Source organism: Hippocampus zosterae, chromosome 2 (assembly GCF_025434085.1).
Source record: "Hippocampus zosterae strain Florida chromosome 2, ASM2543408v3, whole genome shotgun sequence".
Taxonomy (NCBI): Eukaryota; Metazoa; Chordata; class Actinopteri; order Syngnathiformes; family Syngnathidae; genus Hippocampus; species Hippocampus zosterae.
In genome coordinates, this window is record NC_067452.1 from 14,607,799 (window position 1) to 14,628,503 (window position 20,705).

The window sequence follows — 20,705 nt, forward strand, 5'->3', positions numbered from 1 at the left end:
GGACCTCCACCTGCCCCTCCTGGGACGGGAACAGCGGCGGCTGGTACCCGTAGGCGGCCATGAAGGGGGACCTACCAGTGGCAGAAGAGACGAGGGTGTTGTGCGCGTACTCCACCCAGGGTAAGTGGTCGACCCAGGATGAGGGACGGTGAAGGCACACACAGCGGAGGGCCGCCCCCAGATCCTGGTTGGCACGCTCGGCTTGTCCATTGGACTGGGGGTGGTACCCCGAGGTCAGACTGGCCGTGGCCCCGAGGGACCGGCAGAACTGCTTCCAGACGCGGGATACGAACTGGGGCCCCCGGTCCGAGACAATGTCCAGTGGAATGCCGTGGAGACGGAAGACGTGTTCGACAAGGAGGTCGGCGGTCTCCAGCGCCGACGGCAACCTGGACAAAGGAACAAAATGAGCCGCCTTGGAGAAGCGGTCCACGATCGTGAGTACGACAGTTCGACCCCGGGAAGGCGGGAGACCCGTGACGAAGTCCAGGGCGATGTGGGACCACGGGCGAGGAGGAATGGGCAACGGCTGGAGCAGTCCCGCCGGCGGCTGATGGGACGACTTGCCGCAGGCGCAGGAGGTGCAGGCCTTGATGAACTCCGTCACGTCGTTGCGGAGCTCCGGCCACCAGAAACGCTGGGCGACGAGTTGCACAGTCCGGTTCACCCCGGGATGACACGCCACCTTGGACCCATGTCCCCACTGCAGAACTTCAGATCGTAAGGGAGGAGGTACGAATAGCCTCCCTGCTGGGCACTCCGTCGGCACCTGAACCCCCTCCAGGGCTGCCTGGATCCGCTGCTCAACCTCCCACTGGACGGCCCCCACGACGCACCGGGTCGGGAGGATGGTCTCCGGGGATCGATCCCTCCCCGCAGGCTCGTGGAGACGGGAGAGGGCGTCGGGCTTGGTGTTCTTAGACCCGGGAGAGTAGGTGAGGATGAAGTCGAACCTGGTAAGGAAGAGGGCCCACCGGGCCTGACGGGCGTTCAGTCTTTTGGCGGAGCGGAGGTAGGCGAGGTTCTTATGATCCGTGTAGACCGTAAAGGGTTCCTTTGCCCCCTCGAGCCAGTGCCGCCACTCCTGCAAGGCGGTCACAACTGCCAACAGTTCACGGTTGCCCACGTCGTAATTGGACTCAGCGGCACTGAGTCGACGGGAGAAGAAGGCGCAGGGGTGCAACTTCTGGTCGACCGGAGAGCGCTGGGACAGCACAGCCCCCACCCCCGAATCCGAGGCGTCCACCTCCACGATAAAGGGGAGATCAGGATCAGGGTGCTGTAGTACGGGGGGACTGGTGAACGCCGCCTTCAGGTTTGCGAACGCCGCATCCGCGGTCGGATCCCACTTAAATGGGGTTTTAATGGACGTAAGGCGGGTTAAGGGGAGCGCCTTCTGACTATAACCGCGGATGAAGCGTCGGTAGAAGTTGGCGAACCCCAGAAAGCGCTGCAGTTCCTTGCGATTGGCTGGAACCGGCCAGTTAGTGACTGCACGCGTCTTAATGGGGTCCGCCCTTAACCTGCCCTGTTCAATAATGAACCCTAGGAAGGAGATGACGGGGACATGGAATTCACACTTTTCTGCCTTGACGAAGAGCCGGTTCTCCAGTAGACGTTGTAGCACCAGCCTAACGTGTTGCTGGTGCTCGTGTAATGACTGGGAAAAAATTAAAATATCGTCAAGGTAAACGAAAGAAAAGATGTTTATCATGTCCCTTAGCACATCATTGATTAGATTTTGAAAAACGGCAGGGGCGTTGGTGAGCCCAAAAGGCATAACCAGGTATTCAAAATGACCCAGAGGGGTCTTAAAAGCCGTCTTCCACTCGTCACCCTCCCGGATGCGAACCAAGTGGTAGGCGCTGCGCAAGTCTAATTTGGAGAAAATGGTGGCTGACTGTAATGGGGCGAAGGCGGAGTCCAGCAAGGGTAGCGGGTATCTATTCTTAATTGTTATCTCGTTTAATCCCCGATAGTCTACGCAGGGTCGCAGGGTCTTGTCTTTCTTCCCTACGAAGAAAAAACCCGCCCCTAACGGTGAATGCGATGGTCTAATAAGACCTGCGGCGAGCGAGCTGTTGATGTACTCCGTCAATGCCTCGCGCTCGGGTTGGGACACCTGATACAGCCGCGAGGTCGGCAACGGAGCGCCCGCCTGCAGGTCTATAGCACAATCGTAGGGGCGGTGTGGAGGCAAAGAGTGGGCACGATCCTCGCTGAACACCTCCTTTAGATCCCGATAGCAATCCGGCACTCCGTCAAGGCAGATCTCCTCGGGGGGCGTGACACGTTCATGCTTCCCGACGGCCGATTGTAGACAGTGCTGGTAACAATATGGGCTCCAGCTGTCTATCGCTGGGCGCGCCCAGGAAATCACGGGATTGTGTGTCTTCAGCCAGGGTAACCCGAGAACGATCGGGGCATTGCGAGACTGCATTAGGTAAAAACGGCGATGTTCGACATGGTTGCCGGACAGTAGAAGTTTCAACGGCTCCGTCCTATGCGTAACTACCGCCAGGAGGCGCCCATCAAGATCACAAACCCGCTTCCTATCTATCAACCTCTCCACGGAACAACCCAGCTCGGATGCGAGATCGGTGTCCATTATACAGTCATCTGCCCCCGAGTCTACCAGAGCCCGAACCCGCCACGACCGGGACCCCGTTAATATCTCCCCCTCGAGTTCGAGTCTGTTGGGGTGTCCAGGCCGCGAGTCGACTCGCCTAGACTCGAAGGGGGGCGCGCGCGGTCGTGACTCACAGTACTCCTGGTGGGCAGGGGGTGACGACCCCGGATGGCTGGTTGCGGCGTGAGGAGATGGTGGAACGCCGTCAGTCGTCGCTCGGTCGCTGAAACGACGCTTTCTTTCCTCTGCACCAGCGTCCCTGCCTCCCAGCTGCACCTGTTCCTCCGTGGGTGTTCGTCGGAACTGGGACCGATCACCTCCACGCTCCCGGCTTCGCTCCCTCAGGCGATTGTCCATGAGGAGGGAGAGGTCGATTAATTCCTCCAGGTTGGTGCTGTGGTCGCGGGTCGCCAGCTCGTCCTTGAGTTGAGGGTTTAGCCCGCGGCGAAACAGGCCACACAGCGCCCGATCACCGTATCCACTCTGGGCGGCCAGGATCCGGAACTCGATGGAGTAATCCGCTACCGATCGCTCTCCCTGGTGGAGGGCGAGTAGCCGGCCCTCTGCCTCTCTGCCTCGCACGGGATGATGGAACACCCGGCGGAACGCAGCCACGAAGTCGGGGAACGAAGTACGGAGATTCGGCTTAGCGTCACTGGTCGCAATCGCCCACGATGCCGCCGGACCTGTTAACAGACTCATGACATAAGCCACCTTGGCGGCGTCATTAGCATAGGCAGAAGGCTGTAGGTCGAATATGAGAGAGCACAGGTGGAGGAAGTGTCCACACTGCCCGTGCTCGCCCCCGTAGCGAGGGGGGTGTGGAAGCGATGGCTCCCTCGTCATAATGGGATATGAGGAGGGCGCTTCGGGAATAATAGAACGAACCCCGGGGTGAGATGGTCTCCGCTCTTCCACCCGGACCAACCGAGGTTCTAAACCATCGGACCGATGAGCCAGCATGGAGACTGCGCCACGGAGTTCCCTAATGGCTTGGCCCTGCTGACTCATCTGTTGCTCTTGTCGGGAAAGAGCGGACAAAATCTTTTCGATGTCTGCGGGATCCATGGTGGCCGGAGAATTCTGTCACGATCTGCCCGAAGCGATAATGATCGCTCCGTGCAGAACGAGAAAAATAAAGAATTGGATCCCCGGAAAACAGACAACGAAAGAATTTTCTCAAAGCAAAGAGTGTCTTTAATGACAAAAAACAGAAAGAGCCCGACAGGGAAAAAACGGAAACACAAAACGCTGGTCAAATAAGGACCAGGGAAGAAATAAGGAAACAACTGAAAACGCTCGCTGAAAAACAAAGTGCGAGGAACTACTGATTAGGCAATATCGAAGTATTCAATTTAGTGACTAACGCTAATGGCAAGAGTAAAGGCCGCAAGGCAAGAAGGCAGCGAGTAATCTACAAATAGAGGAATTAGCACGAGAGATCAATGGCACGGTGAGGAATTCTCCGGCAGTGGGAGAACTGCCGGAGTCTCATTAATATAGGAGGGTAATCAGCCCGAAATTACGGACAGGTGCACAGATGGCGGGGGAGAAAACCCGCCACCTGCTGGCGGACACGCGACGTGACAGCATTGAGGTATGCCGCATATTGGCACCATCTCAGATTAATGTTAATGGCTAGCGTTTCTTTCCATGAGGCATTTCAGCTCTTGTCCTTTGTTTGAGTTTGAGTTTGAGTTTTTGAGTTTATCTCTGAGGAAACATCAGTCAATTACTCCCAAGTTGGGCCTTCATATGATTTTATTCCGGTGGACTAATATGAGGCTCACTTCAATTTCCATGTTCAAATTGTCACTTAAGCCCCCTGTTCCTCACCACAATGCTGTCGCAAACAAACTGGCGCGGGCTTGCCATCCCTCGCGTCACCTGGGAGCCGGGGCCAAGGGACTGCCTTAGAAGAATGGAGCATGTCATTGTTTGGGAGGAGGAGAAGGGCGTCTTTGCTCTGGGTTCCTGTATTTGCATCGCTTAATGGCCGTTGAAAAATGTCTCCTTGCCCCTCTGCCAAGATACGGGGAGGCGTTATCAACACCGGTGAGCTCACTCCACAGTAACGAGCCCCCAGGCACGGTATTATCTGTTTACGATAAGGATATTAATAACACTGTAGTTTAGTTATGTGCTTGGGGTGCCCCGCAGGGTGACGGCGTAAGGAGGGCCTTAATCATTCTGTCAGAGGCTCTCTCCAAGCAGGGCAAGATACGACTGAATTGCAGGGAAGGAAGGCATCGTGGTGGGACAGTAGGAAGGTTTTTTCAGGCTAACCCCATCCGGCTCCTTCCTCCAGGCCACACAGGCAACAACCATCTGCCTTCGAGTCAGCGGATCCACGTGCCCTCAGCCCATTGTTTGTTTGTGGGATGGTCTTTCCCCTGCCTGTCTTTCTGACACCGCCTTCTCTCTGTCCTTCTTCTTTCAGTGTCTCTATGGCTGCTATGTCCACTCGTCCATCATCCCCACCTTCCACCGTAGGTGCTACTGGCTGCTCCAGGTAAGAGCTCCTCTTTCCCGCTCCCGCCTTTTGAACCTGAATGAGTCACCTCTGTGACTTTATTCCACAGTCTCCATTGACCTTATCTTGCAAGTCTTTCTCTTCTCTGATGGCATTGCGTACACGCACATACATACCAGTGTGGGACGAGACTCAGTGGGGAAATAGCTCCCCACCCCCCTTGTTTAACTCTGTCTGTAAATTATGATGGAAGAGGTTCCCTGCATCACCGAGTTTGCTTACAGGCGGTCATTCTGTCTGCAGGCTTAGTGGTCCAGCTCTTCAATCTCCTCTTCACAGCCAGGCTATCTGTCTGCTCGCACTTCCACCGTAGTGTTTCGGTCTATCTTTGCTCTTCCGCCGGCTGCATACATTATTGGGATGAAAGCTTGTAACTTTTCCTGAAAGCATGAGTCACTTCACCAACGCATGAGGGAAAATCCTTCCCACCAGTATGCCGTGAATCATTTTGCATTGATTGTTGACAAATAGCAATCAGGGAAGTGCTCAGACCTCGTGTTTGCCAATGATGAGTCCACAGACAGTTTGGTCCGAGCCACACTTATATGTGTACATGTACTTCCTAGCCCGTTCTTGTAGGACGCTAACCTCAGCTCTCCTTCCTCCCCTGCTCTTGACGTGACGCCATATCCTCTTTCCCACCAGCAGCATCTGCTGCTCAATGACATTTCCATCCGATAATTGTTTAGCTTCCGCGGCTGCCTCCAGCAAAAAGCTACCAAACGTCCCCGTCTTTCAGTCCACATGCAGATGCTGACTGACCTTCACAAACAATGTGTCAGACTGTCAGGTCTTTGCTCTGGCGCTTTCTCCACCCTTCTCCGATCTATGGCTGAACCTTGCCTCTGCCATTCCCTGCATGCCATTAGCTGTGTCCATATGTGATTTGCAGGCAGTAGTCTGTCAACAGGTGACTGGAGCTCCCAAAGCGGCGAATTGGAAAGGTCACCAGTGAGTGAAAAATGCAAATACCCAAGCATCCATCGGCCGTAGTCACAGAGCGGCATGGATGAAAATGGATGTCATTACACAGCGCAGTCAGGGAGGGAACACAGAGGACAGTTTTTTTTTTTTTGGGGGGGGGGGGTTGAATGGAGTGAGATGGGCATAACTTTTATGAAGTTAAAAATAAATGAGATAGCAGCAGAAATGGGACGCAAGACATACAAAGAGTAAAGCAGCCATTGAATGTGGATGCAACAGTAGCTATGTTCACACTGCAGGGTGTGATGCCCAGTTTGGATTATTATTTATTTTTATTTTTGTATAAATCCAATGCTTCTCAGATTACAAAAGCAATTGCGACTTCAAGGTGAATGCAACACGTCCGTGATGTACGACGTTGAGTGACGCCCGCCAAAAAATGATGTCACTTGTTTACGGAAGTAGATACAGTCCTGCCTGTCAAGTTCCGGATTGCTCCGAAACAAGTGGATCCCACACACGAAGACAAGGGTGATGATTGACAAAAAGTTTTATTCCAGGAAACTCATTGCCAACAAAGTACGATAAGAGTCCCTGGTAACAAAATGGCCAGGATAACTTGAGAGAAACAAAAATTGCTTGCAAAAGGCAATACGAACATTGCTTGTCATAAAAAGGCAAGAACACCCAATTTCAAAAAATGAAAACAAGTAAACAAGAATAATACTTACACGAGGATATAAAGCGTAAATGAGATCGCCGTGAAACAAAGTCAAGAAAGTCTCACTAATAGAGCACTTGAGATATGAGGTATGAGCAATGAATTATCCAACACCAGTTTGTCGGCCAAGCAGAATTGATAAAGGCAGATGATTGTCACGCGTGACAGCTGTGGCTCAAGAGAAAACGCCCCTCAATTACCCTGGAAACTGAAACACAAAAAGAGCAGGGTCTCATTTTATCATTTCATATCGCCAGAGGAACGAGGCGGGAGGAGGTAGAAATATTGAGGACGTCAACGACATCACATCATTGCCACGTGTAATAAAAACGTGTGCATGGCTGACTGACTTATATCATCACAGATGTCCACTTTACTGTTTACTTTACTGCTTCATCTTTCAAGTGGGATTAAATTCAAGTCAAATGTAAAGACTACAACTGTTGATCCAAAAACTGCAGATTCACGGATGATTGTCACTCGTCTTCCACCACACTCTCCCGCGCCAGCGGGGAGGAAATCTTTGATGACGTCGAAGTCGGATGTGTGCGGATGACCGTTCATACTGCGGACATTTTTTATTTCGGTCCACGTATTAAAGAGGCCAGGAACAAATGGCATGAAATCCCGTGCCGTGAAAAAACATCAGATACGTGTCACATATGGGCAGAAATATTGGAATTGAGCTGCAGTATCAGCAGAGCCAATGTGTTGTGGGACGAAGAAACAAGCAGCAAAGTTAGTGAAAGGTATTTCAGGGATAGACTTTGCTGCTCAGTGCCTTTTTATCCACTCTTTATTGAGCGGGCCAGCTGAAGACTGGGTGTAATGAGCCCGAGGCTGCAACGGTGGTCTTCTCTCACTCTATGCATTTTATTTTGTGCTTTTCACCTCCCAACTTGCTCAAGCCCTTACCTCTCATTTCCCCATGGCCTCACATATTGATATCCCGCATTCGTCGTCATCACTGCAGTTATCAGAGGTCGCGATCAATCAATTCCGTTTGACTTAACGTTGTTGTGACGCATGCGCCTTTGAGGCACCTCACTGTCCTGCATGCACAATGAATCAATTTATACTTGCAGCCATTATTGACCTCTTTTGAATGGGGCTAAACATTCCACACTCATGAAATTGAAATCCAAAGCAATGGTCATAAATGATTGATTGTAATCTTGCTAAACAAACCATTCATATAGATATCGCTAAATTAATAGCGCACGCGGTATGTCGTTACTTATCTTGTCCCCTTTGCATCCATAAAAATATATTAAAAGATGAAATGAAATTGTAGCCTTTTTATCAGGCAAGTATCTATTTTGGCTTTGTGAGTTGCGCACAGCCTAGTACAATATCGGAAGAAATCATTACCGAGATTGGAAATTGCTCTCGTGCGGACTAAACATGTGTTATCACAAGAGTTTAAAGAGAAATGGAGCAGAAAAAGAGAGAGAGGCACTTTATTCTATTTGAACTAGAATATTTGGCAGCAAAATGAGCCACACCTAATTGAGGTATCATCGATACGATTGGGGTGTTTCTGCAAAGTAGCACGTGGCAGGTCAGCTGCAATGGAAAAGCCAGTTGGAAAGGCGTTGAAGGCATACATTGTGATGACACATGCGCAAGTACCCACCGACACGAGGAACCATGCCGATGACACTGATTGATTGGCTCGCCTCATGTCCCCCCTCTTTTGTTTCGAGCTAATCGAATGTAATTCCGCGCTTACGCTTCTCCATCAAATAAGACAGCGGCGTTTGCGCTGGCTGGCGGGGGCACAGAGGTGGGTATAATTAAGATATTAATACGGACGGGGTCTGATGGGAAACTTCATTTGTCCTGCCGTCTGCCTCTGAGTCGGAGAGGGGTCAATGGCTTCCCCCGCCTTTGCGCTTTGGAGAGGAGAGAGGGATGAGATAATGAAATGACTTCCAAGGTAGGAGGAAAGCTGACGACCTTGTTTCTTCCCAGCTATCGCTTCCTCTCTCGTACCTTTCTCCGCTCGGGCCACCGTGCTCCTGTCGCTCATGAATACATTATTAATATCAGTATTCAGCCCAATTCCATTTTTCTTCTGACATTATTCCCTGTGACAATAATGACTTGGGAACCACTTGAACCGGTGTTATGTCGAAAAAATGGTCCTCACCGTTGCCCCTGTGATCATTGCGGCACTATTAGACACTATTGAGGCTTTTCATTTATATATAAACTCAAAGGTCAGCCGTTTGGAAAAGAAGTGGGACACGTGTTGGCAGAAGTGAGGACTCGAGTGCAGTGGCGCCATACAGCTGCTCAAGTTCTCCTCTTTCTTGTCTTTCTTGATTGATGTATTATTGCTTCGCTCGAGACAATGCACCCAACAGAGTCGGTTTTACGCCTCGTGCACGCCTTCTTATGATAATAGGACGGAGAAAGGTTTTTAGCCTCCTTCTCTACCGTGCACCGAGGACCAAGAAGATAGTGGCAGCTCTGGGCCCGTTGCTGACAGGGATGTGTATTCTTTATCCACGCAAGCATAATGTATTCCTTCAGCTCCGTTTAGCTGGCGCCGTGCTGAGCGTTGGGAGACAAGTGCCGGACCGGCTCAGGTGATGTGCCATGACAGAGAAAGGCTGTCAGTTGCAGATGATTCACATCAAAGATGTCCAAAGGATGCAAGGCTACGTAATGAATATTTCACGGAGATGAATCATGAATGAGTACCGGGACCGGTTTAGTTGATTTCAGCGAGAGGCTTACGAGGTAGGAAAACCTGGCAAGGTGTTGACTGGCTGTCTGCAACCTCGGGGCAAATGAGCACGAGAAACATAATTGCCTTGAGCGGGGCAGGCTGTTGTTTGTTTCGGATGGGAATGCACTTCAACAGTGAGCGAGTTCAGATGCGCCGTATATCAAATTGATGCCCGTGCCTGACGGTACTGGTCAGTACACGATTGACAAGGCAAAGTCAGCAGCACCTGCTTACGGAATGGACACGGCCTGGACAAACATGCTGCGAGACTCCACCGACAGACGCCGTTCTTTCTAAGACAAGAGAGTGACTTTCTTGTATGCATGCAGTATGAAGTGTGGATGTGTGTCTTTCTTCCTCGCTCATCTGCGTGTTGTGTAACTGCGTCCAGAGTAGTCGTCGAAAGTGACACCCCTTTTGCCCCCTCCTGTCCCTTTGGCTCCCCTCATCTACTGCTGCCGGTTGTGTGCTGTCATGGAAGGACTCCATCTGACTTTTAAACGTTTGCCCGGCCCCGATGCGACTTTTGCTCGGGTCTGCTGCGCACGCTACGGCCCAAAGCAGCAATACCGCGGCTCCTGACCTCCAAACAAATTGAAGGTTACTCGGGTGCTTAATTAATAGCCCCCGCTGGAGCCCTTTCTCCAAAACCGATGAGCGAGGGGCGATCCATTCCTCGGTGCTTGCGACCTTTTCTCCACTGCCGTCGCCGAGCTCACCAGCGCAGCCAATTATCACAAATCCCCCGCTGCACTCGTCTTGCCATTTCCACATTGCGACCAAAGAGGCGTGCATGGCCCTGCTCAAACTAGCGTGAGCCTAGATGGGGAGGCAAAGGCCCACAACAGGTACAGGCCTCTTAAATAATTCAGTTCTCCGGAAAGGTTAAGGCTCGGCCAGCGAGGCGAATTGACATTCGTCTTGCGCCACAATCAGAGGGATTCGCCATCGACTTGTTTACATATTGTACCTTGCAAGACTCTTATCGACGCCACCATTTTACATGTCACTCTAGCACTCCTGCTGTTATTTCGGCAAGTCGCCCAGAACAGTAAATAACAGATGCGGCTGTTAGTGCAAGCTCTCGCCGTGAAAATGCTCTCACCAAGCCGTACCCTTGAGTTCAGCTTGCCACTGCACAATTTAGAGATCACGGATCTTAATTGTGCTTTGTCGCGAAAGCCAAATGGCTGTGTCAGCCACGCAGCTATTGTGGCATCAAATTAAGGACAACAGTTTGTGTTCTTTCTTGGTCCCCAAGCTAAGCTGTTCTTGAGAAGTTACATTGGACAAGTACCGTTTCTCTGCGAGCCAAGGAATGTGTGAAACACTGGTTCCCAACCTGGTCGCTGTTGCATAGAGGGTCAGCGGTGCCTCAGGAAACGATCCAAATTGACATCGCTTTTCTGAAACTCATTCTTAGTTCATTCCAAGTATATCTATGTTCATCTAACTCAGCCAGTGACGTGCAGTGAAAGGCGCAACAATTGCAATGCTCCTCCACATAACACAACCGCGTATCCACGTGTTGCCTGTCATACAACAGAATCGTTGCTTGCTTGTGCTCAATTACACACGCCTACATTCCAAACTGAGTAAGTACATCTGGGACTAAATTCAAACCTGATTATCACAGACATTTTTTCATTTGGGTTTTGCTATGAGATCATTGTAATGGTTGCCTTGCCTTCACAATGGTTGGGAAACACTAGTCTAAAGCGTTTGAAAGGGGCAAACCGTGATACTGTATGGCTACTTGTTGTTATGTACATTGGCGCCATCAAAATAAAAACTGTCTTATAGCCAACTTAGACCATTCTTTGATGTTGCACGTGGCTTAAAAAGACATGACAGGATTTCATAGAAGTAGCACACAAACTGCGACCGGCCCAGCCTGTTTGCGTTTATTGAATGTGAAAGCAGAGGAGATCAGTGGCTCGCAACTTGGTCTGTGTACGCCAATCCGTGTGGCCTTTCTCGTGTCAAAGCGCAGATTGGCCGTGTCACGGCAAAGGCTCGAGCGTGATGACAGGAGCGTCGCCCCGCTTCCCAGACAACACTGTTCACAGCTAATGACCAGAACTGTCCGATTTGTCCTGCCCTGATTGCTCCTCTGAGCTCCAATTAGCTGTGGATGAGGGCTGACAGCCTGGCACGATCATGCGGATTTGCCGTGGAGGGAACGATAAGGCAGCGGCGGCTGAAGAGGCGGTGAGAGCGGCGGCGATGAGTCCGGGCAAAAGCTGCCACTCACCGCTCTGCATTCAGTGATCTCAATTTGCTTAGAACTGCCAAGCGCTCCTCAACAAACAAGAGATCAACTCTGATTGCAATTTCTGTAATTGGCAGTTTACATAGTTGAAATCTAAACGTGTCATCTGCTCTTATTCCTCTGCGGTGGAAGGATGAAGCTTGTCATTTCTGTTCGTGCATAATAGATCAGACAAAGTCACTTTGCCAGTGGAAATGGAAAGTGAAGTTTCGCTTGCCTGCGTGTTATTTCACGGAGAGCAAAAACAATGCAATCTGGACCTTTAGCCTTCACGTCTACTATGTATCACATATACAGTATTTATACCATACCATACCCCCCGCCCCCCAAGCCCCAGGATGTTCCCTTCACCTGCAAGGTTTTTTTTCTCATCATTCTTGCTCAGCAGGGGTTGGTGAAGAAATCACTACAAGGGCAGGTCGAGCCTTCCGTGCCAAAACAGACATCTTTTATTCTTTTTTCCCCTCATCTGGATCGATGTCATGTTGAATATGAACATAGCCTTCAGTTTGTTGACTTTGCTCTCCATTTCAATGTTCTCCGACGGACATCTCAGAACTTAAGCCAAACTCAGAAGACTAAGCAATGGAAATTGTGGAGGTGCAGCATGCCAAGGCAAATGTGAAATGCCCAGAGGGCTTTGGAGGGTTGTGATGAGCACCAGAAGATGAAATCATCGTCCTATGATGAACTGGAGTAAATTGCCAGACGTTAATGAGCCGCCTTGTAAATTACAGCAGCTAAAGGGAATGTGCTTGACTCTGGAGGGAGCTCTGAAATACAGACAGAGCCTAACCTCTGCCTAAACGTTATTTAGTGCCCTGACCAAATTTCGGTTGTCTCACCTCACCCTGAAAATGCAACACTCTCCCAGAAGACATTAGGGGACGTTTTTTTATTTTTTTAATCTAGTTGAAGTCAGCCTGTGCTCTCCATTGACCATTCTAACACTGTACAGTCCACAGAAGGTTGAAGGGATTTCCTTCTTCTCACACTCTAACAGGGAAGAGCTCAACTACAGAAAAAAAAGGAGTACATCTATAAAAATATGGCTACTCCCATGTTTCCGGCAGAAAATATGGCCTAATGTGAAGAAGAAAAGGGCTGGGGAGTGATTCAAGTATATTAAAAAGAGGATTTGTGAATGAATCTGTTGCTGAAATTCCTTAATTGTATCCCTTTGGTCCTGTGCAGCAGAGCACGCAGCAATTCGGCCAATGGGAAGCTGCACAAGCGTCCCAATGAGAGAAGGAAGGAGATGGACAAAGGTGGAGATGTGGAGAGATTAGCGCAGATTCCCTTTCTTCTTCTTCTTCTTCTTCTTCTTTGTTTCCTCCTTGGGGGTGCAACCGGGAGGGCAGTGGCTGGGAATAGCGTATAGTCTTAGCCAGAAGCCCAGCAGCACAGGAATGACTTTCATTGACACGATTCTAAATATTACATGACTTCCTGATGGCAGTGTGCCATCTGGGCCGCTGTCCGGCCTGGTATTAACCTGTCTGGATAAATCAGCCTTTTACACAAGTGTGCCCCCCCCCCCCACCCCCTGCCACTGGCCAAGTTACTTCTCACTCCAGCTGTCTGTCTTCTTATCCCTGCTTCCTGGGATGGCTTTGCTTGCGTGGTCCCTGTGCACACTGCACGCTGGGCAATGTGTGTCTGCGGACCGACAGGACTCTTTGCTCCTATGCCGAGGGCCTCACCTTCATGTGCAGCCCGGCAGGTGACAAATAGTTTTTTAATTGCTTGCACCAGGAAATCATTCGGCCCGTCCCTTTCCTTGCTGGGACGAGGCCGCACGTGTGTGTAATAATAATAGCCTCGCTCCTGGTTCCTGCTTTCAACTGGCTATTTTTAGACAATAGCGTCATTGTCGCACTGTATATGCTATCTACACTCCATACTGTATGCATACATGAAACGTGAGCTAAATGATCCAGGGATGCTTCTCTGAGCCTTGGAGAGAAAAGTGTACCCGGTTTTGTGGGGGTTTTTTTCCAGCCGACATGACCGTGTTATTTCTCTCTGTGTTTTTGTTTGGCTGTGAAACATTCATGGTGTTTTCTGTGCATCAGTACAACAATTCCCCATCAAATAAAGCTTTCCGTTATAGGAACAAGCTGATTTTGGTTGGGTTTTTGCTTAGCATTGAGATAATATATTGATTTTCCCTCCTCAATGCCCTTGCCATTCAATCCCTCTGGAAGTATGCACCAGCAGCCATTTCCAGAGAAAGAGGAGACCAAATAGCGGAGAGTGCGATACATGGTGGCATGTCTAGGTTTCTAATAATACTGGAAAAGTTTTTATTGTATCATCACAGACATTTTTGTCTTGTGAAATGATAACGTTGAGCTGCTTACCACTAAGACAAGTATAATGTCACCAGGGGCGTATTTTTTTCAAAACGATACCAAAAAGGTTTAAACAAATGAAAAACCTCTGAAAATCAGTCATTAGTTATAGAAGGTTGCTATATGTAAAAAATAGTTTGCTTTCATAATATAGAGGTTAATAGCTTTATTTAAGCACACACACAGTACACAGTGCCGTTTCAGAAGTGAACATTTCTTCCCTAAATCTACATGGCAATTGGGAGGAATATATCATAAGAAAATGACTACGGTGGAAAGCAAAGTATGAGACTATAAAAGGATGAAATAAAACAATAAAAGCAATTAAAAATGGATGATCATGGCACAACAAATACGTCTGTTTGAATGTGAGAGTCTTGCACATTTTTCGGCATTGTGTAATATGGCGTTTAGACTGTCGTAACTGGATGGCAAGTGAAGAGGGCCATATTACTTTAGTGTGGGCAAATAAGGAGCCATTTGAATGTTTCATAAAAGATTTCATGGGAGCCACAAACGCGTTGGGCATCTAAAATGCAGATACGTTTAGATTTTCTTTTTCCTTTGATATTTTGCAGCGGACACCCGTTGAACGGGGTGGCCAGGTCGAGGCTATACGTCAACGCATCCGCAATATTGGATGTGTCTATTGTATTAGCCACATGATCTGCAAATAATATTTTTAGAATGTATTAAGAATGACATCATGCAATCAAAAGCAATGATTCGCTATTAATCCAGTGAGTTTTTGCTTGATGATATATCTTATATATATCGAGAACCAAGTGAATGAGGGATCTTCTCAACTCGTTTCGCTTTGCCACAACCGATACCTCTGTGTACTCCAGAAGGCGTGTTTGCGTATGTATCGTAAACTCTGTCTACGATAATGTTTGCGAGGAGAGGCAGGGCTACGTGAATATATGGAGCAAAGTAAGTGCTGTCTGTCGGGTAATAGTAATAATTACACACCCCGAGGAGCCCAGTTGTTCACTCAGACAATCACGGCGGCTCAATGCCAGAGAGCAACTGATGTTTGTGTTTTTCGTACATGTCTGTCGTCATATTCTGCGGCATTCATTTGAACATGACAGTCATGATTTTGTTTGTCGTATCCACTGGTGTCGTACTGCAATGCATCATTCTGAGAGCTCGTTCCCGTATTTCACTACTAACAGCTAAATAAAACCCTCTCGGTATGATGCAGTGGAATTCTTCTACCGCGTCTTAAATGAGAGCATATAATAAAAGTCAATATGTTTTTTGTCTCTCGGCTTATTCTGTCATTTGTGGGACTGTGTGGCTTGGTGTTTGTAATCGTGTTTTAGTGAACAATAGGCAATGGTACTGTTGACGCCCTCATCGTTTGTGAGCTTTTTCCAAATATCTTGGTTTCATTCCCAGCCGGGAGCCATGTTGTAAACTTTACAACATCTCTGACATGGCCGCTGGATAACTTTACAATGTATAGCCATCCAGCGGCCCTTCCCCAAACCTTCCTCATTCCACTCTACTCGCTAAGCCCACAACCCACCGCACGCCCCTCTCGGTCCCCCTTTTCCTCTCACGCCACAGTATAAGGAAACGCAGGAAACGCAGAAACATCTCTGTTGCCTTGCAGCACTTCACGCGTTTTCAGTCTTATTACACAAAATGTTTCCTACGGATATTATATTGCTAAGTAATCATATTAAGTCTTGTATGAAGACATTAGTATGCAAGGGCTTTGTGTGAATTCAACTATGACACTAATAAAATGTTCCAGGATGGAAACCGAATTCCACTCTCCCGACTGTCACTGTTATTCAGTTGAAATGCCCGCATTCGTAAATGATGCACATTGGGCAGCCCGCTGTAGTGATCGGCCATTTGAATTATTGTCAGAGTACTGAAAGAGACAATACTTCTCACTTGATTTTACAGACTGGCATGGGTTAAAGCATGATGCTAAGTCTTCCAAAACGCCACTTGTCAATGGATGTGTGCCTGCAATCGGTTGGCCCCGGCTGGCAGCGCTTTTCCAGGGACCACCTGCTCTCTTTCCAGATGTATCCCTCCAGATTTGTTCGACTAACTAGTGCCACGGTTTTGATGTTGGAGAGGCTTGAAGTGGCAAGTGCGGCAGCTGTGCAGCGTACAGTATGTGTGGCTCGCCCCAGCCAATGGGGCTTGGCACGAAGCACGAGCATATGTTCACGGCCTGGCTTCCTCTTTTCCTCTCACTCTCTCTCTCACTCTCTCTCCAACCCACACTTGATGAGCCTCAATTTCCACGCGCCCCTCTTCACCATTCTTTCTTTACACTCCATTTTTGGCCTCACACAGAAATCAAATTGTCTTGACAGCCCCCCCCCCCCCCCGTTTGTCTGAGTGACTTCTTTGTCATTTTGTCATCTAGCATAGGATGAGAAACTTTTCATCAGGTACACTGAAAAAATGCAAAGTTGAATTTGCTCTATTTTATTTCATCAAGTGCTTGCACAAAATAAAATTGTCCGGATCAAGACACATTTTTTTAAGTCGCCTGAACATCTACTTGAAGAAAATCCTATCTGAATCCCTACAATTTCAAAATTGAGTAAATTCAAGCCAAAGAATTTCCAGGGTTGTGTTTGTCCTTGCAACATTTGGTCATTAGCACCTTTGCCTGTCCATGCTTTCCATTAACTCTGGCTGGTATCCAAAAAGTGGGAAATGTCCTGATCTTCCTCCACATCAACCGGGTTCCGGGTGTCACGCAAGTGGTTAACCGCGTCCCATATGGGCTCTTCCGGGCTTTGGCGCCACCGCTCTCCCTTCCCGCTCGTTTTCCCTGCCTCTTGGACCAGTAAATGCATGCTCATTTGCAAGTGGGATAAATCCTTTGAATGTATTATTGATGAAAACAAATTAGCCTGTAGGCCCCAGACAATAGCTAATGCAGCCTTGGCTTGTGGGCGAGGTAGATTCCAGCGAGGGCACTGTCAGCGTTCCACGATTGATGCCTGCTCCTCTGCCCTGTAATTATTTCTCCTACAAATTATTCTGCTCTTCTGATGCAATTTGAGATTTCAAGTTAATGCTGTCTGTATGATTCCAAGCCAGCCACATTCATTAGTTTGTTAAGGAAATAAAAGTCAGGCTATTAGAGAATTGGGATGAAGCTCCTGAAATTGGGGGAAAGTGTCATTCTTCGAGTTTATGCATGCTGCTGCTAATTCGCCAGGGTTTATGTTGCTTTTGCAGGATGTTCTCTTATCACAGTTCTCTTATCACAGTCTTTGTGTGTCTGCGACACACAAAGACTTTACTTACTTTTAAAAAGTAAGTAAAGTAGTTTGCTTTTCATCAATGACGCTTCGATATGTTTCCAAGACAAGATAAATGCAGAAGATTCAGATTCTGACACTTCATTGATCCGTAAAAGGAACATCACACAATGTGTTATATGACTAATCAGACATAGGAGTAAGAATCTGAACAACAACAGGTCGATGAGATCATAGCTCGGAGTGCAAGGGGGGGAGGGCCGCACCTCTCTGGTGTCTGTCTGACCTGCACTTCTTCCACTGCAAGCTGGCCAATGCTGCCATCAGATGTGTCAAAGGCGTGTGCTTGACCATACTGACTTCATATGCAAACATGCAAGTGCTTTTTAGTGCATGCGCACGAGCGCACACACACACACACACACACACACATGCACACACGCACACAGACACACACACACACACGCACGCACACGCACACACACACACACACACACACACACACACACACACACACACACACACACACGTTCCTGCTATGTGAAAACGTAGCATCCACTTTTGTTTCTCTGTGTCGTAGCTTCCCCTGCTCATTCACTTTCCAGTGCGGCACAAATGAGAATTTGCCCTTAGTGACAGTCCTGACGGAAGACTTCTTACACAGTACAAATGGAAGCATGTTACACACAAAAGGGACAATATATTACACATTCATATTTTTTTCCAGAAAACAGAAGGTGCATTAAAATCATGCAGATTCACAGCACCGAAATGGCAACATTTTACCGTAACTTCAAAGCAGTTACATTTTGTTGCTGTCTTCCGAAAATCATGTCAGTGTGAACATTTTTGATTGAATGGAACAACAAAAAACACCCCATGCTGGTAGTGCACAGTTGATGAGAGGAGCAAATAAAAGGCCTTGTTGAATCATTCAAACACCATCGAAGTGTGACACTCACCAGACCAGCTTGAGAGATGCGCCGCTGCAAAAAAACAACAAAAAAAAACAAATGCAACAAACACCCTTTATATTGACTTTCCTTTCTACTGATTAGTATTCATGCTCTTAGTCCTGTTATCATGATTGCATTTGCGCCTTGCTGTGTCGCTGCCTCCTTCCCCTTCTTTCTCCAACATCCTGGTTGAGGCAGCTTGTTATCGCAGTTCTCTTGCCCCTCTCCATCACCCCCCACCCCAAAAAAAAAATATTGGATGTTTGCTTGTGTTTTCACACACAATATGAATCAGCTGTTCACGATGGGACTATCTTTCATGTCTCCCGAGTACGCAGACCGTATTGAGGAATTTGTCATCACGCAGCGCCCTGTGCTAAGGCATCCTGTCCTCTCCGAGGTCTCCCCGTGTACATACGTAGTCACTGGGCCTGCTTTTCATCTGACTCCAAGTGTTGTCAGTCTTGTCTGCCTTTGCATCCAAACCAATCTGCGTCGTATCTGCAGCTGCTTAATTCTGAACTGCCCATCGGCCCAACCGGAGAGACACCAGGTGGTGAAGGCGTGCCGTAACGTCGCCCTGGATTTGATTGTGGGTGCATCACACGGTCAAACAAAGTCACTGCAAAACCACAGCTGCTCCCCTCTCGCACTTTTTGTACACACACACACACACACACACACTCAGTTGCCCTTGTGAGCCTGGTTTTGTCTTTGCGTGTTGCATTATTCATGAGAGGGCGCGTGTTGATCTCAGCGAGACACCTTCAACAATTTTGAGACGTGGTGCGCTTAACGGCTTAATGTAGTTGCCGCAGTTTGCGTCTCCTCTGGCTGATTAAAACAGCACTCCGGGCCTTGTGGCGCTCTGCCTCACAACGGATTAGGTATTATGAGAAACGCGGCTTCCAGAGGAGTTGATTAATATTGCCACAAACGTACCTGACACATTCTGATTTTACTGTCTTGCAGAATACGTTTTGAGGGGGTCAAAAAAAAAAGAGGCGTCTTGCTGTTTCCAAAAAACACAACCTTATTTTCTGACTCGTCATTCTTCACTTTGTTTCACTCTTGCAACACAGCCCGTACAACTTTTTGCTGTGTGTGTATGCGTGTGTGTGCGTGTGTGCGTGTGTGCGTGTGTGTGTGTGTGTGTGTGTGTGTGTGTGTGTGTGTGTGTGCGTGTGTGTGTGTGTGCGTGTGTGTGTGTGTGTGTGCGTGTGTGTGTGTGTGTGTGTGTGTGTGTGTGTGTGTGTGCGTGTGCGTGCGTGTGCATGTGCATGTGTCAGAGCACTGCCAATAGAGAAACAGCCAGCAAAGTGCCACCTCAGCACCTGGGCTTTAATGATTAATACCATATTGATGGTCTCAATTAATTTCCGATTACTTTAGCAGGAGGCTGCGCTTGTTCCATTTCTGTCACAGACCCGCGCTTGTTTTGAGACTCCTCTGGGTGGCAGCTGCTGGATGGAGATAGCGTTTTTTTGGGGGGGGGTGGGTTGTTTTTTTTGCCATATTGCAATTTTGCAGAGCCATGTACCAAACATGCGCTTCAACACGGAAGTACCTTAAGCAAGCACCCGCGCATATTGGGCACGCCGACTCGCTGCTTGCATTACACACACTTGTTGATAGTTAAAAACAGAAAATGTAACGTCAGATTCTTTTTGAATTGTATAGGGGGCTCTGTAGTTTGGTGCTGTCAAAAAATAAATACAATTTTAAAAAAATGCAAAGCCCCAGAGATTTGTCGAGATGTCTTCACACAAGTGCAGCAATGTTCCGAGCCCTTGCTTACCTGATTCTTTTCTTTCAGTTGAAATGAGAGGAAACACACAATTGCCTTTCAAATGAAAACCGATGCATCTGGCCTGTAGCACTGCTTCATATTTGCAATAAGCGTGTCTATGGTGCAGATTTCTTGCCACAATGCTCTCTCTCCAAGCTGTGATTTGACTAGATGATCCCATGACCTTAATTGTCAGCAGACCTGCTCAATGAATCAACTGATTGATCGTCAATGCTGCCCATACCTGTCAACTGTTCGGAGCACCAACCTACATAAACTACCAAAAATCCTTATAAAGAGCAAAAAATCCTTATAACATACCAAAGCATTTTATATGTCAAAATAACGGCAGAAAAAAACCCACAAAATTTTCAATGATATTTATTGTAGATCTCCATCATACAATGTCTGGTTAAAGTCTAATCATTCTACTTGGTGGCATTACTTTGTTCAGAGTTGTATTCCTGCATTACTTTTTTCACCAACTCCAAATCATTTGGAGTTGGTGAAAAAAAACCCCGGAAAGTTCCCGAATCCGTATG

General features: G+C 48.2%; 1 protein-coding gene across 9 annotated transcripts in view; it reads left to right on the forward strand.

Annotated features, from left to right (window-relative positions):
- Nucleotides 1-20,705, forward strand: part of camta1a (calmodulin binding transcription activator 1a) — a 333,445-nt gene that overhangs the window by 255,307 nt on the left and 57,433 nt on the right. For all 9 annotated transcript variants that reach the window (XM_052057929.1, XM_052057932.1, XM_052057924.1 and 6 more), the window contains one exon: nt 5,070-5,141. In XM_052057929.1, coding sequence (XP_051913889.1) covers nt 5,070-5,141 — 72 coding nt within the window. The remainder of the gene's footprint in view (nt 1-5,069; nt 5,142-20,705) is intronic.